Below are 16,541 nucleotides of genomic sequence, written 5' to 3' on the forward strand. Positions count from 1 at the left end.
CTGGCCTTTCGGAAAAAAAATGGATATATGGGTTGCTGTGTATATAATAATAAAGAATTACATTACATTATTAATTTGATAAACACTTTACAGTTTCCCCCAACAAACGTGTTGTGACAAAATTAACTAACTACTATTAAAGTGAATACCATTTGTGACAAAATTTCCGGCTAAATACTATTTGTTGCTGCAAAGGGTATTTAATTTGTAGCACATCCTTAGACCAGGGATAACCTAAAAAGATCAAACTAGATTACATGTCAGCTTCTTGGCGGTCTGATCGATTCACCTGTTGGAATCGGGACTTGAACTATCATCATAATTGGGTTATATCACGATAAAAGAAATAGGAATATACAGGTTGGTTTATTCGATGACCTTTATTTACATCATACTTACATGACCTATTCCTTACAACTTTCAAGATCATTTTCGCTCGGTATCTGATTTTTGGATAGCGCACGCCACTTGTCTACGTAAGCCATAGAATGCTTATCCATATCTGGTAATTGTCGCGTTTCAAGGATGCTAAGGATCTTTTTGGATTTACCAAGAATCTGAGCTGCAGTCCTAATGCTGTCTTGCCTTTTCTCTATGGCGTCATGATGACACTTCATTATGATAACACGTGATAAGTTAGTAAAGCAAGCGAATAATATATCTGCAATTATTGTTGTTACTCGCTCATAGACTTCCTGGTCGGTTTGCCAATGTTGTTGCTCATTGTAGTGAACTAGTAAGGTTTGACTGATTCTGTACATGCTATTCGCTGCAACGAATTTGTGGAACGAGTGATCAAGACTTGCATTTTTGTAATTCTTGAACTGTTTCACAATTTGTATCGCTTCATCACTCAACCATTGAATAATCTCTTTTGATGTTTTCCCTTTACGAGCCATCTTTTGAAGATCAATTTGAAGCCATGTCTGGTACACTTCAACTTCTAAGCCTACACGTTGAGCCACTTTTCTTGAACTCGCCAAAGACTCACCGACATTATTGAGACATTCTTCAACATGTCTAACAAAATAGAGGCCTTCGGCTACGCTCAAAAGTAGTCGCTTGAAACGGTTATTTTCTAAGCTAGGAAGTGCAATTCCAATGGCTGTTAATGTCACTACAACTAGACTCCATGAGTTTTCGATTACTTCTGATATCAAAGGCGGGACCCGTTCGTCGTCAAACTCTATCACCCCATTGAATCCTTTAGAGGTTTGTAGAAGTTTAATCAGATTTTTTGGGCTTTTCTTTTCAGACACTTGAAGCAAACGAGTAATAGAGTTGAGTGTATTTCTTAATATTCTATTCGAAAACTTTGTGTCATCTTCGATTTGTAAAACATATCTCTTGTATTCCTCCATCTCTGCTCTCACATTGATTTCAGAGACACTTGGTTTGAGTCCTAACTTTTTCAACAATGAGTTGTAGGTATACTGAAAAAAGGTAAACAAGATCGATAAAGATCTTGGAACGAGACATATAATTTTACACGTAACAACCACCATCACCTGAAGTGCTATACAAATATTTAAAGCGGCGCTTTTTAAAAATTGGACAACTATTTTGCAATGACGGCCTGGGATATGTGAACTAACATGGTCGCGTTTCCATAACTGAAGCATTTGGATCCAATGTTTCTCTACTCGAAAAACGTTTATATGATTTCTGCTCCATGTCTTAGAGATCTTGAAATAACTTATGCTTGTGAAACATCTAAAAATTGGTGCTATACAACCTACAATAATACCCCCTAATTGCACGAAAATAATAAACTTTAATGACCATTTATACTCTGATGTTTCGGCTTCTAAGTTCGATGGATCATCAACATAACCTATCATCAAAGGTACTGAATATAAAAGAAAGATTGGGCATAGAACCCCAAAAATCGAAGAAACTTGTGAACAAGCAAGAGCAAATTGAGGGTTACCGGTTTCTGCCATCATCCAATACTTTTTAACATGATGTGTTAATTCCTTATAGGAGAAATTTATATCTTGATCATTTAAAGACAATTTGTGCAACTCCTTGTATTGGCGTTCTAAATTTCTTCTAGAAGCCGGAACTATTAAAGCTACCGATAACACCATCAAAAGGGGAGATATCAAGATTAAAATTATCATGGGGCTTATATAGCGCATTAGAGTTAAACGTTGGATCCATATGTTAACATTGATAGTGATTATGAGGATCACGAATGCTACCATGTTGACTAGAAGTTCGTTATCATTCATAAGCCCTAACGAAGGGAGAATGTTGGCTAACATTGTGAACAAAAAAAATTATACCGGTAACTTTTGCAATGTTACGATGATCATGAACACCAGACCGGTTGGAATTTAGATCAACCGGTAGCTTCATAGCTATAGCGATTAACGTGAGGGAAGCTGCATTGAGAGTGAAATATTTGTTTGGAAACCAATGTTTCCATCGTAAAAAACCATGGAAGGCATCTATGGCCATTGCGAGAATGCACACTAGAGATGCAATTGCAACATACAAGCCCACCCAAGGCATGGTATCCTCTGGAGTATTAAAAGGCATCTTTCTAAAACAGGTATAATAGTTATATGTGAAGATTTGAGCTAGTTGATACTTGGTATATAAGAATTTAAGCTTAAACTTGATTGATTGCAAGTTCCATGAAGGATGATCAAGATTTTGTTTTGCTTTTAATAGGAATAGATATAGATATATTTATGCCAATAGTTAAAAACTTATAAATTCATGCATAATTAAATAAAGGTTAATTTAGTTTTAAATCATGGGACCCTGAGAAGGACTTGAAAATCTTAATTATTGTTGAATATATAAACAACTAGAAGTTCTTCATGTTGAAAAATGTTGGACAAGTGATGTTAAACCTGTCTTTACATATTTGTTTAGATGTAGTTGGATATATGGAAATTAGATCAACATTTCATTATCCTTATTTTATCAAGTCTGTCTTCATGATATTTTTCATCTTTCCTTTTCAAGGTCGGCCCTGCCGGCCAACGTATTGTTTTCATTGTGGATGAAAGCACGCATGCCTAATCTAAGACCTGGTCCGGAATGAAATCATCCATCAATTTTGTTAAAGTTTATTAATATATGGTATTAAAAAATTACTGTACATGTAAACCTATTAACTTGAACTAAATTGTTTACTAATGAAGATTGTTTTAGCTAACTTTATATCCAAATGAGAGCTTAAAATGAAAAAAAAAAAAAAAAAAAAATGAGATGAGGAGGTGTGTGCGTGTGTACATTATATTTCTTTTCAATCAATATTTATGGGTTGTAATAGGTTACAGATAGTGATATTTGTTGGTTTAGTGTGCACGTCATAACACAAATCTATACTACCGCTTATATACAAGCCTACGGGGTCACACACAGTGGGCACTTAGATATCCGGTTATTTGTATATATTGTATATGCATATTTATAATCACCAAATAGAGAGGAATGATAAGGACATTATTAACCAGTTGAGTTAATTATTTATTAATTAATAAATATGAATTATTAATTATTAAATATTAAATATTATATACATAAAATAAAGAGTTCGTGTTAATTATTGGAGCCTACACAAGCTCAATTATATACTCTCTTCTTTAGACTTTGGAGTGGTTAAAAAAAAAAGAAATGATAATATATATTGTTATAGTCATGGTTCTGAGTGGTGATAGAAGAAAAAGGAAAAAAAAACACACAAAATAATATGCACATGATTTTCTCTCGGTTTGTTTTGTGAGCCGCAAAAACAAATAAAAAGATGACGATTCAGCGCAAGAGAACATATACAAACTCAGTATGTGTTTCCATTGAGCATTTAATGCTAGATGATTATGATTAGAACTCTTATGTGCTTCTATAAAGAAATTAATTTTCCTTTGGTATACATCAGGCGCAAAAGTGACATATATAAGATTCTGTTTTAATATTTAGTGTCATCTTTGCTTCATGTAAAAGAAAGGTGTGAATTAATTTTATATATCAATCAAAGGAATTGTTTCTCTGACTGTTATGATAGAAAGCAAACGTTATTCTTTTGTTATTTGTTGATTCAAGATCTAGCAGTCTCCGGTGTTTGCTTGACGTGTTCTGTGGACTATCTGTAGAGGTGTTCTACTTTGGATACTTGTTTCAATCTACTCATGACCATCGCTCGCTAAAGGTATATCTAAACTCCACTTTGTAAATTATTTATTTGACAATTATTAGTGGTGTAATTGGATCTTGTTAGGATGTTAATCGTGTGAATGTTTTACTTGAAAGTTTATCATAAATAATAAAAGACGTTTATTATTAAATAAAAATATATTTATTTTCATGTTCCGCTGCGTTTATAAAATTTAAAAGTACACACGGTTTTCCATCAGTGGTATCCGAGCCGCTTTTACACCATTCTAATTGCCGGGTGTTTATTCTTTAGATTTAGCTTTGTGGTGTATTTGTGAAAGTCGAAACCTTTTTGGTTTTTAAAGTCAACGCGGTTGATTTAGACTTTACCTAATGACGCACAAATATGATTGAAAGAATATCACTAATTTAAATTGTAGATTTAATTATTATGGCTTGAATATTTATTATAATTGTTGATTGCTGTATTCTATGGTTGTACACATGCATTGTAACCATGGACAAGCCATATGTAGATTTTTAATAATATAGTTATTAAAATTGTGATTGCATACATAGCCCATAATGCCCCGACCTATGTGAGATTGTTGTGATTGTTGATTACGGCAATATTATGTCATGTTGATTATTTGTATTATTAGAAAGGCCATTTTGAAGCCAAAGTTGTATTATATTTATTTTTCATTTTCATAGTATTGTATTTAAGTTTATTTCAATTTGTAAAAGTAATAGTTTAGTTGTATTTTCAAATTTAAATAAATGTAACAAGATGAAGATTGAAGATAAAATACAACATGCTTTTTGGCTTAGAAGATGTCGAATCGATCAAGTTAACAACGATGGCGTTCGTCAAGTTTTCACTTGATTCTTGAATCAAGTGGGAGCAACGGTATTACCCTTAGTTTGACCTCTTGATCCCATGTCGGCTCATGGGATCGAGCATAGGATTTTTAGGCTAGACTATGTGTGTGTGATGCATGGTTGTATTTTATTTTATGCATTTATATTTAATTGTTGATTATAATATATGCTAAATGTTTTTTATGAAAACATCAAATAAAACCGGTAACGAGTTTCAAGATTAAAATTGATGATTTTAAAAAGTTAAACTCGTTAGAGTTTAAAGTTAAATGTTTTTTGAAACTCAAATAATATATATGGGCGACATCTTTTAAAACTGTTTTAAAATGATACACAATGTGTATTTGTTATTTTTATATATAAAATAAAATAACAAACTAGACGCATAAACACGATTGGCATATATATAATTGGTTAAAATGTTTTTTAACTAATAGTGTAGCGAATCTTGTGTGCATGCATTATTCGTTGACACGAATGTTTTCTAAAATACCCGTCAAATTTAAATCATGCCATCCAATGAGCTTGCAAACACTCCTCGTTATTTTTCTGATCTAGTGAGACTAGGCTGAATTATAGCCACGAGGTGGATTTTTCGATCTAGTGAGACTAGCGTGAATTTTCATTGTTTCCATATTGGACGACTTAATCGTATTCACGGTGAGACCTGAGTTCGAGGCAAGGATGAGACAAACATGCCATTAGATAATAGTGGTTTGTTGGACTACATATATCTCTAGGTCTCATAAAGATCTAAGACTTGTACTTGTAATGCAATTGGTACCCGCTACCTACCAATAGACTCCATAACTGCTAGCTGATCAATAGATTTGGCTATGGAACCTCTATGTGGATCTTAGGCTTTCGTAAATTAATTGTTTTTTAAAAATATTATAAAAACTTGGATAGTTAATTTATTAAAGCTCAATATCGAAAATACTAAATTGAATCTTATATCTATTGTAGATGTCAAATAATCAAAACGTAAACCAAAACACACTTCCTTCTTTGTTTGAGAAGGATAAACTCAATGTTCAAACTTCATAGACTGGCACTGCAACCTGAGAATTCTTCTCAAGCATGAATGGAAGTTGAACAAAATTAGAACCCTTATCCGATCCTCCTGTTTGCACAGCTCCTGCTGCTAAGAAAAATGCTTATCGGAAGTTGGTCGATGAGTAGGAGAAGTAGGATGAAAGGGTGAAAAAGAATAACCCGAATACTTTGTGGAAGGGATATGGTAAATCATTTGCTAGGAAAATATTCCACCTTCCAAGAAGTAAATCCCAACAAAGGACGCCGAATGTTTCCATTGTGGAAAGGTTGGCAATTGGAAGAGGAAGTTGTCCTATCTACCAATCTGAGCTGAGAAAAGGCAATGCTGGTAAGACTAGAAATCTCAAGTATATTTCATATACAGTTATATACTTCTTCTATTGATTCCTAGATCATTGTTAACCGGTTGCGGCCTTCACACCTATAACAATATAAAGGGAATGAGAAGAAATAATAGACTGAAGAAAGGCACACTGGATTTGCGAGTGGGCATTGGGAATCAAGCTTCGAGTGAAACTATTGGTCACTATGAGCTTACTCTTCCAAGTGGTCTTATGGTTTTGTTGGAACAACTTTATTATGCTCCTAGTATTAGGAATAATATGATTTGAAAGATGCTGGTTTTGAACTTGCATTTACGCACTTTGATATTTCAATTTCTAAGGATAATATTTTTTTTATCTTAATGCCTATCCAAGTAATGGTATTTTTGAAATTGATATGCATGGTGTGATTTCAAATGAGAATTCTATGTATACCTGTACCGCCAAGCAATTCAAGCAATGCTTGAATAAGACCTATCTATGACATTGTCATCTTGGTCATATAAACGACGCATTTCAAAACTCCATTTTTATGGACTTTTGGAATCAAATGGCTTTGAGTCATTTGATGTATGTGAGTAATGTTTATGTGAAAGGATGACAAATGCTCATTTCTCCAACTTAGGTGAAAGAGCTACATATCTTTTAGGACTAATACATATTGATGTATGTAGCCCTTTAGAACAATGTCTAGAAACGGTAAGTCTTGTCTTACTTCATTACAATAACCGATGGTTATAGTAGCTATGATTATGTTTTAATTGCTGAAACATAAACATGAAGTTTTTGAAATGTTCAAAAGTCTTTCAAAATAAAGTAAAGAGTCATCTTGGAAATATCATTAAATCACTTCACTATGATGGATGAAGTGAGTATATGAGTCAAGAGTTTTTGGACCACCTGTAGAATTGTGAGATTGTCTTACAATTCACCTCACCTCACACACCATTACTCAATGGTGAGTCTGAATGGAGGAATCGAACTTTACTTGTTATGGTTTGATCTATGATGAGTCTGACTACTCTACCACCGTCTTTTTGGGGTTATGCATTAGAGTCTGCTGCAGGCATACTCAATATGGTTCCAACCAAGAAGGTAGAAAAGACACCATATGAAGTATGGCATGGGAAGATTCCCAAGTTGTCTTATTTGAAATTCTGGGGGTTGTGAAGTGTATGTGAAGCATGACACTTCAAACAAATTAAAACCCTGAAGTACTAAATTTCACTTTATGGGATACCCAAAGGAAACAATGGGTTACTACTTCTACTACCAAGCTGAAAATAAAGTGTTCTCTGCTCGGTTTGCTGAATTCTTTGAAAGAGATATTCTCTTATAAGAAGTCAGTGGGAGTAAAATAGATCTTGAAGAAATTCAAGAATCACAAAGTGACATACCTTCTGAAGGCACTAGCCAACCGGACATTAAAGCTGAACACACTGTTGGTGAGTCAGAACGTGTTGCACCTGAACTTCATAGGTCTGGTAGAACTCCTCATCGGCATAAGATGTTTGATCATCTGATTAATTCAGATGAACCTTACCTAGAGGATTATGAACCCTCTAGCTACGTTGAGGCCATATAAGATCACGAATCTTAAAAATGGTGAGATACTATGAATGCAAATATGCAGTCCATGAAAGATAATCAAGTATGTGACTTGATTGATCTTCTACTCAATTGTAAGACAATGGAGTGTAAATGAGTCTTCAAAGAGAAGACTAGCATGGACGATAATGTAAACACTTTTAAAGCTCGATTCGTGGCAAAAGGTTATGATGAAACTTTTTCACTGATCGCGAGCTTTATACATTAGGATACTTATTGCCATAGCTAATTTTCATGATTATGAAGTATGGTAAATAGATATCATAATCGCTTTTCTAAAATGGCGACCTAAGAGAGGACGTATAAATGGTTTAGCCAAAAGGATCTATATATCCTAAGCATCATATTAAAGTCTGCAAGCTTCTAAAATCCATTTATGGATTAAATCAAGCATTCAGGAGCTAGACTCTTATGTTTGATGAGAATATCAAAGAGTTTGGTTTTTCTCAAAAACAATATGAGCTCTGTGTTTACATTAAATCTAGTGGGAGAAAATTAGTCTTCTTAATCTTGTATGTTGATGACATACTGTTTATTGAAAATAACATTTCAACTTGCAAGATGTCAAGTCTTGGCTTGAAAATGTTTTTTTTTTCATAAATGATCTTGGAGAAGCTACTTATATACTTGGAATCATGATCTATAGAAATAGATTCAAATGAGTTATTGTTTTGAATTAATATACATATCTTATCTTGCAGAGATTTAGCATGCATTACTCCAACCTTGGAACATTGCATGTTTAAAAGGACATATCTTTGAGCAAGTGTCAAAGTCTTATCACACATGATGAGATAAGACAAATGAAAATGTATCCCATATGCTTCGGCTATGGGATCCATTATGTATGTCACGTTATGTACTAAAATGATGTCTAGTTATTTTTGTGATTGACGAGTCGTTATCAACAAAATCTAGGTTAAGAACATTTGATTTTTGTTAAGAATATTCTTAAGTATTTGTAGAGTACTAAAGATATGTTCTTGATTTATGATGGTTTGGAAAAGGAGTTAAGTATTAATCATAATACATATGCTAGTTTCCAAACTGATCGAGATGATTCTCGATCCCAGTCAGGTTGTGTCTTTGTCATTATGGACGAGACAGTTAATTGAAAGAGCTCAAAGTAGAGCATTGTTTCACATTTTACAACAAAAGCGGAATACATTGTTACCTGAGATGCTGCTCAGAAAGTTGTCTGGATAAGGAAGTTTGTTGTTGAACTCGAAGTAGTTCCCAACATTAAATCTTCTATGAAAATGTATTGTGATAGTTCGTCGCATATTATACTTGCGAGAGAATCACATATACATTAATCCATCTGACACATTCTTCAAAAGTTTGACTACATTCATGAAGTCGTTGAGAAGAATGATATTAGTATTCTTAAGGTTCAAACAGATGATATCGTGGCTGAACCGTTCACGAAGCCCTTGATGCACAACCAGCATGATGATCATGCTAGTAATATTGGACTTCATTAAGCTACTAATCTTTTTCATTTGTAATTTAGTATTTTGATATCTCTGGAACATTCAACAGTTTTATCTAAATGAATTGAGATACTCGGTATTGTCGTTTTCATTTATATTACTGTGTTCTATGTTAGCATGTTTAATCCATGAATAATTGTTGATTATTCTAAATCTCCATAATCGGTCATGTTATGGGAGTAACATGAATTAAGATTATTATGAAATTTGGTTTTATTCGATGATGGTGAATAGTTAACTAGCTGAGGCCAAAATTCATATGTATTCATTGATGATGAATATTGGAATGACCCAATCATGAGATGTCACTACATGGATCGTCGTCAATAGTGAATCTCATAATGGTTATGTTTTTATTTCCTTAAGACCTGAGATGTATATGTTGTTTTTGATTGTATGACATATTATACTTTAATATAGTTAAACGCTATCATGAACAAGGTAGTTATAAAGGCCATCATTGGATATGATATGAAGTACATGACAGACGCATATAATCAAAATGGGATTTATTTCTCTATGTGAGAGCATGATATCACTGTGATAATGCTAAAAACGAACATATATTTCATAGCATTATTCCTCAAGAAAGACAAGCTTTTAGTTGCAATTGTCCTATTTAAAAGTAATATTCGTTTAAATAATAAAAGGTGAAGACAAAAGGCAGATTCGGCTAATTGAAGACGCAAACGACCAAAAAGCTCAAAAGTACAAATGACAATCAAAGAGGTTCCAATTATTGATAAGAAACGTCTCAAAATTACAAGAGTACAAGATTCAAAACGCAAAGTACAAGATATTAAATTGTACGCAAGGACGTTCGAAAATCCGGAACCGGGACCAGAGTCAACTCTCAACGCTCGACGCAACGGACTAAAAATTTCAAATCAACTATGCACATGAATATAATATAATATATAATTAATTCTTAAAATTAATATATATAATATATTATATTTAAAAACCGTCGGCATAAAAAAACAAAGACTTTTGAGTCTCCCCAGCTGGCCATGCGATCGCATGGCCTGGAGGAAGAAACTCCATGCGATCGCATGGTGCACAGTTCCAGCCCACATGCATATAAAAATCGAGCTTTGGTGTAACACAAAACACATCTTTTTCTTCTTCACTCAAACGTAGTATATGTATATATAATTTATATTTTAATTTTAATTTTAATTTTAAATCCTAATAATAAGGGTGTGTTAGCGAATGTTGTAAGGGTGTAAGACGAAATTCTGTCCGTGTAACGCTACGCTATTTTTAATCATTGTAAGTTATGTTCAACCTTTTTACATTAATGTCTCGTAGCTAAGTTATTATTATGCTTATTTAATCCGAAGTAATCATGATGTTGGGCTAAAAATATTAAAATTGGGTAATTGGGCTTTGTACCATAATTGGGGTTTGGACAAAAGAACGACACTTGTGGAAATTAGACTATGGGCTATTAATGGGCTTTATATTTGTTTAACTAAATGATAGTTTGTTAATTTTAATATAAAGATTTACAATTGAACGTTCCTATAAATAACCATATACACTCGATCGGATACGATGGGCAGGGTATTTATATGTACGAATAATCGTTCATTTAACCGGACACGGGAATGGATTAATAGTCACTAGAATTATTAAAACAGGGGTGAATTTTTGTACAAGGACACTTGGCATAATTGATAACAAAGTATTAAAACCTTGGGTTACACTCAGTCGACATCCTGGTGTAATTATTAAACAAAGTAATAAAACCTTGTTACAGTTTAAGTCCCCAATTAGTTGGAATATTTGACTTCGGGTATAAGGATAATTTGACGAGGACACTCGCACTTTATATTTATGACTGATGGACTGTTATGGACAAAAACCAGACGGACATATTAAATAATCCAGGACAAAGGACAATTAACCCATGGGCATAAAACTAAAATCAACACGTCAAACATCATGATTACGGAAGTTTAAATAAGCATAATTCTTTTATTTCATATTTAATTTCCTTTATTTTATATTTAATTGTACTTCTAATTATAGCACTTTTATTTATTGTAATTGTATTTAATTGCACTTTTAATTATCGTACTTTTTAATTATCGCAAGTTTATTTTATCGCACTTTTATTTATCGCAATTTCATTATCGTTATTTACTTTACGCTTTAAATTAAGTCTTTTATTTATTTAATATTTTACATTTTGTTTTAACTACGACTAAAGTTTTAAAATCGATAAACCGGTCATTAAACGGTAAAAATCCCCCTTTATAATAATAATATTACTTATATATATATTTGTATTTTTATAAAATAAAACTAATATAGCGTTAAGCTTTGATTAAAAGATTTTCCCTGTGGAACGAACCGGACTTACTAAAAACTACACAACTGTACGATTAGGTACACTGCCTATAAATGTTGTAGCAAGATTTAAGTATATCCATTCAATAAATAAATAAATATCTTGAGTAAAATTGTATCGTATTTAATAGTATCTCCTAGTAAAATTTAATAGTATTTTATACCCCTTAGCTTTAACTATCAAGTATTTTTGGCGCCGCTGCCGGGGAACTTTCTTGCTTAAAAGCCGGAAGCGCAACGCTAATATATATAAAAAATAAAAAGATTTTTATTTTTAGTTTACTTTTATTAAAATACGTTTTTGTAAAAAATACGTTTTAATATATTCGAAAATATAAAAAGAAAACAAAAATATAAATATTTTTAAGAGTTTGTTAAATATTTAAGTTCTATAAAAGTTTCTTTATATTTATTTTATAAAAATATAAGTTTTATTTAATTTATAAAAATATATTATATAAATATTTAAAACAGAAAAAAATAAATACAGCAAAATAAAAAAATAAAAAAATATTAAAACATTCGGCCTGCTACTGTAGCAGCCCGTAACTTGGCCCAAAATCCTGGCTCATGCGATCGCATGAGCCCGAAGGCATAAACTCATGCGATCGCATGAGATCGTCTGACACGCCACAATTTACCCTAATTCAGCATTTATTACGGGTATTATTTATTATTATTAATTTAAAACCCTAATTAGGTTATATATATTATATTATTTAGTTTAGTTATTTTATTATTTGTATTATTTAGTTTAATTAGTTTATAAAATTAATAGTTTTATAAAATAAATAATATAAAAATAATATTTTTATAAAAATTGTACTTTTTACAACTTTTAGTATATTTTTATATTTTGTCCCTTTTTAATTGTTTTAGCGTAATTTTTTGTATTTTTCGCTTGCATTTAGTTTTAATTCATAGTTTTTTCCATAGTTATTTTTATTTCTAGATTTTTAGGCTTTGCCGTAAAATCCCTTAAGTGCTTTTTCTTTAGACTAAGATATAGGTGCTTTAGAATTTTGCGACGCCTTTTTAAGTTTTAGTACCTTTTTAAGATATTGCCATTTGGGATATAGTTTTACTTGTAAGCTTTAATATTTTTAGACGCCTTTTATTTTTCGACGCGCACTTTTTCTTTCTTATTTCTCGCAATTCTAGTTTTAGGACATAGATTTTTATTCTACTTCTTATCTAAATTTCTTAAAATTACGAAAATTTATTTTAAGTGGTTAAATTGATAGACATCAAAAATTTCTGGTTCGTAGTAATAGTTGGATTTGTACGTGGACCGGGTTATTGGAGCCAAACAGTCCTCAATTATATTGAGACCAAACGAATCATGCCCCTCTGCTGCATCTTTTGGCTATTCGAAACGTGGGCAAAATCAGAAAAGTCTATTAATTGGATAACTTATATAATTTTTCTTTCCTTTTAAAAAACTAATAGGATATTCAGTGAATGCACCGAGCAAGACGTTCACCACCTTTTGTACGTTCACCACCTGTAACTAGATCAAGACATCTAGCAAATATTACCGTCGTTGATTTTTCTTTAGAATCGTTATCCAGTCAACCAAGTACTCCAGTTCAAATTTCCGATAATCCATTTTTTGAACCCGACCTCACAATTGAGAATCCGGAGAATATTCAGGGACGATTCATAGATCCTGAACCATTAAATTTTCCTCCGGAACCACCAATCATTCAAACGGAGATTGTTGAGGAACGAACCATTAAATCAGAATCCTCTAGTGATTCCGATTCAACAAATTCAATTATGGAGAATCTGGAACCTTTAAGTATGGAAGACCGAATGAGAGCTAAACGCACTGGCCAAGGTCACGCAATTACTCATCCAGACATTAATGCGCCAGATTATGAAATCAAAGGACAAATTCTACATATGGTGACTAATCAATGCCAATTTAGTGGTGCGCCGAAGAAAGATCCAAATGAACATCTTCGTACCTTTAATAGGATCTGCACTCTATTTAAAATCCGAGAAGTGGAGGATGAATAGATATATCTCATGTTATTTCCCTAAACTTTAAAGGGAGAAGCCAAAGATTTGTTGGAATAGTTACCTGAAGGGGCGATTGATACATGGGACGTTTTAGTTGAAAAATTTCTTAAACAATTCTTTCCGGCATCTAAAGCCGTAAGACTTCAAGGAGAAATTGTTACGTTCACACAGAAACTAAATGAAACTCTATATGAGGCATGGACAAGATTTGGAAAGTTATTAAGAGGATGTCCGCAACATGGTTTAGACACCTGTCAAATAGTAAAAATATTCTACCAAGGTGCGACATCACTACAAGAAAAGACATAGATATAGCAGTTGGTGGTTCTATTATGAAGAAAACCGAAACTGATGCTTACAAAATTATTGATAACACTGCTTCCCACTCACATGAGTGGCACCAAGAAAAAGATATCGTTAGATCATCTAAAGCAGCTAGAGCCGATTCTAGCCATGACTTAGATTCCATTTCCGCAAAGATAGATGCTGTCGAGAGACGAATGGAAAAGATGACTAAGGATATACACTCAATACGAATTAGTTGTGAGCAGTGTGGAGGACCACATTTGACAAAAGATTGTCTCAGTATTGAACTAACAATGGAACAAAGAGAGAATATTTCATACATAAACCAAAGGCCTGGAAATAATTATCAGAATAATTATCAACCGCCAAGACCGATCTATAATCAAAACCAGAATTATAACAGAAATGTTCCATACAACAACCAACAAGGTCCTAGCAATCAACAAGTATCCAATAATACTTACAACCAGCAAAGACCTAATTTTCAAAACAAACCACCACAAACCGATGATAAAAAGCCGAATTTAGAAGATATGATGACGAAGCTAGTTGAAACTCAAACGCAGTTTTTCACATCTCAGAAACAAACTAATGAACAAAATGCTCAAGCATTTAGAAATCAACAAGCTTCTATTCAAAACTTGGAACAAGAAGTAAGTAACCTAGCAAGGTTAATAGGTGAAAGAAAACCGGGAAGTTTATCTAGTGATACAAATGCTAACCCCCGGAATGAAACAGCTAAAGCCATTACCACAAGAAGTGGTACAACACTTAAACCACCTGAAATACCTGTAACTTCTGATGAAGCTATTCCTACTCCGCAAGAACCACAACCTGATCAAGATAAGGAAAAAGAACCGGTAGTTGAAAAGGTTAATGAAGATAACACAGTTAAGGCTAAATCTTATGTTAAACCATACCAACCACCACTTCCTTACCCGAGTAAAATAAAAAAAGAGAAACTTGAAGCCGAGCAATCCAAATTCTTGGATATGATTAAACAGATAAATATAAATCTTCCTTTCATTGATGTGATTTCAGGAATGCCTAGATATGCTAAATTCTTGAAAGATCTAATCTCAAATAGAAAGTAAATGGAAGAACTCTCGGCCGTTACTATGAATGCTAATTGTTCAGCAGTGCTGTTGAATAAGATACCAGAAAAACTATCTGATCCAGGAAGTTTCACAATTCCATGTTTTCTGGGTAGTCTTAGTTCAATAGAAGCATTGGCAGACTTAGGTGCTAGTATAAATTTAATGCCGTATTCACTATACGTTAAACTAGACATTGGAGAATTGAAACCAACAAGAATAAGCATACAACTAGCCGATCGATCAATAAAATATCCTAGAGGGAAAATGAAGAATATGCTAGTTAAAGTTGGTACTTTAGTATTTCCAGTAGATTTTGTTGTTCTGGACATGGAAGAAGATTCTCAAGTTCCTCTCATATTAGGAAGACCATTCTTAAACACGGCTAAAGCAATGATAGATGTGTTCGGTAAGAAATTGACCCTAAGTATAGAGGACGAGAGTGTTACCTTTTCAGTTGATAGAGCAATGCAACAACCGCAATCTGCAGATGATACATGTTATTATATTCAAACTATAGATTCACATGCAGAATTGTTAGAAGAATTTCCAGAATTACAAGGAACAGGAGAATGTTCTTTAGGAGAAGGTAATGAACCAATTGATGAAGCTGAAATGTTAGCTACACTAATAGCTAATGGATATGAACCAACAACAGAAGAAATTCAAATGCTAAAAGAAGAAGACAGATATCGATATAAATCATCGATAGAAGAACCTCCGACATTAGAGTTAAAGCCACTTCCAAACCATTTGGAATACGCTTATTTACATGGTGAATCTGAATTACCTGTAATAATATCATCTTCTCTTACTGAAAATGAAAAATCACAACTCATTTCTATGTTGAAAGCTCATAAACCAGCCATTGCATGGAAGATTCATGATATTAAAGGAATAAGTCCTTCGTATTGCACACATAAAATCCTTATGGAAGAAGGTCATAAAATGTATGTGCAACGCCAACGAAGACTAAATCCGAATATGCAAGATGTAGTTAAAAAAGAAATTATTAAACTGCTAGATGCAGGTTTAATTTATCCAATTTCTGATAGTCCATGGGTAAGCCCAGTTCAATGCGTGCCTAAGAAGGGTGGCATGACTGTTATTACAAATGAGAAAAATGAGCTTATTCCTACTAGGACTGTAACAGGATGGCATGTATGTATTGATTATAGAAAATTAAATGACGCCACCAGAAAAGATCACTTTCCCTTACCTTTTATTGATCAAATGTTGGAAAGATTAACCGGAAACAGTTACTATTGTTTTCTTGATGGATTTTCCGG

General features: G+C 32.9%; 1 protein-coding gene across 1 annotated transcript; it reads right to left on the minus strand.

The window, feature by feature from the left end:
* Positions 1-404: 404 nt before the first annotated feature.
* LOC139842175 (uncharacterized) lies at positions 405-2,544 on the minus strand. Its single transcript, XM_071832346.1, has 3 exons — positions 2,289-2,544; positions 1,899-2,074; positions 405-1,433 (listed from the first exon to the last, which is right to left on the minus strand). Exons 1-3 carry the CDS (start codon positions 2,542-2,544, stop codon positions 405-407), a joined length of 1,461 nt encoding a protein of 486 aa, XP_071688447.1.
* Between the last annotated feature and the right edge of the window lie 13,997 nt (positions 2,545-16,541).

Source organism: Rutidosis leptorrhynchoides, chromosome 4 (assembly GCF_046630445.1).
Source record: "Rutidosis leptorrhynchoides isolate AG116_Rl617_1_P2 chromosome 4, CSIRO_AGI_Rlap_v1, whole genome shotgun sequence".
Classification (NCBI taxonomy): domain Eukaryota; kingdom Viridiplantae; phylum Streptophyta; class Magnoliopsida; order Asterales; family Asteraceae; genus Rutidosis; species Rutidosis leptorrhynchoides.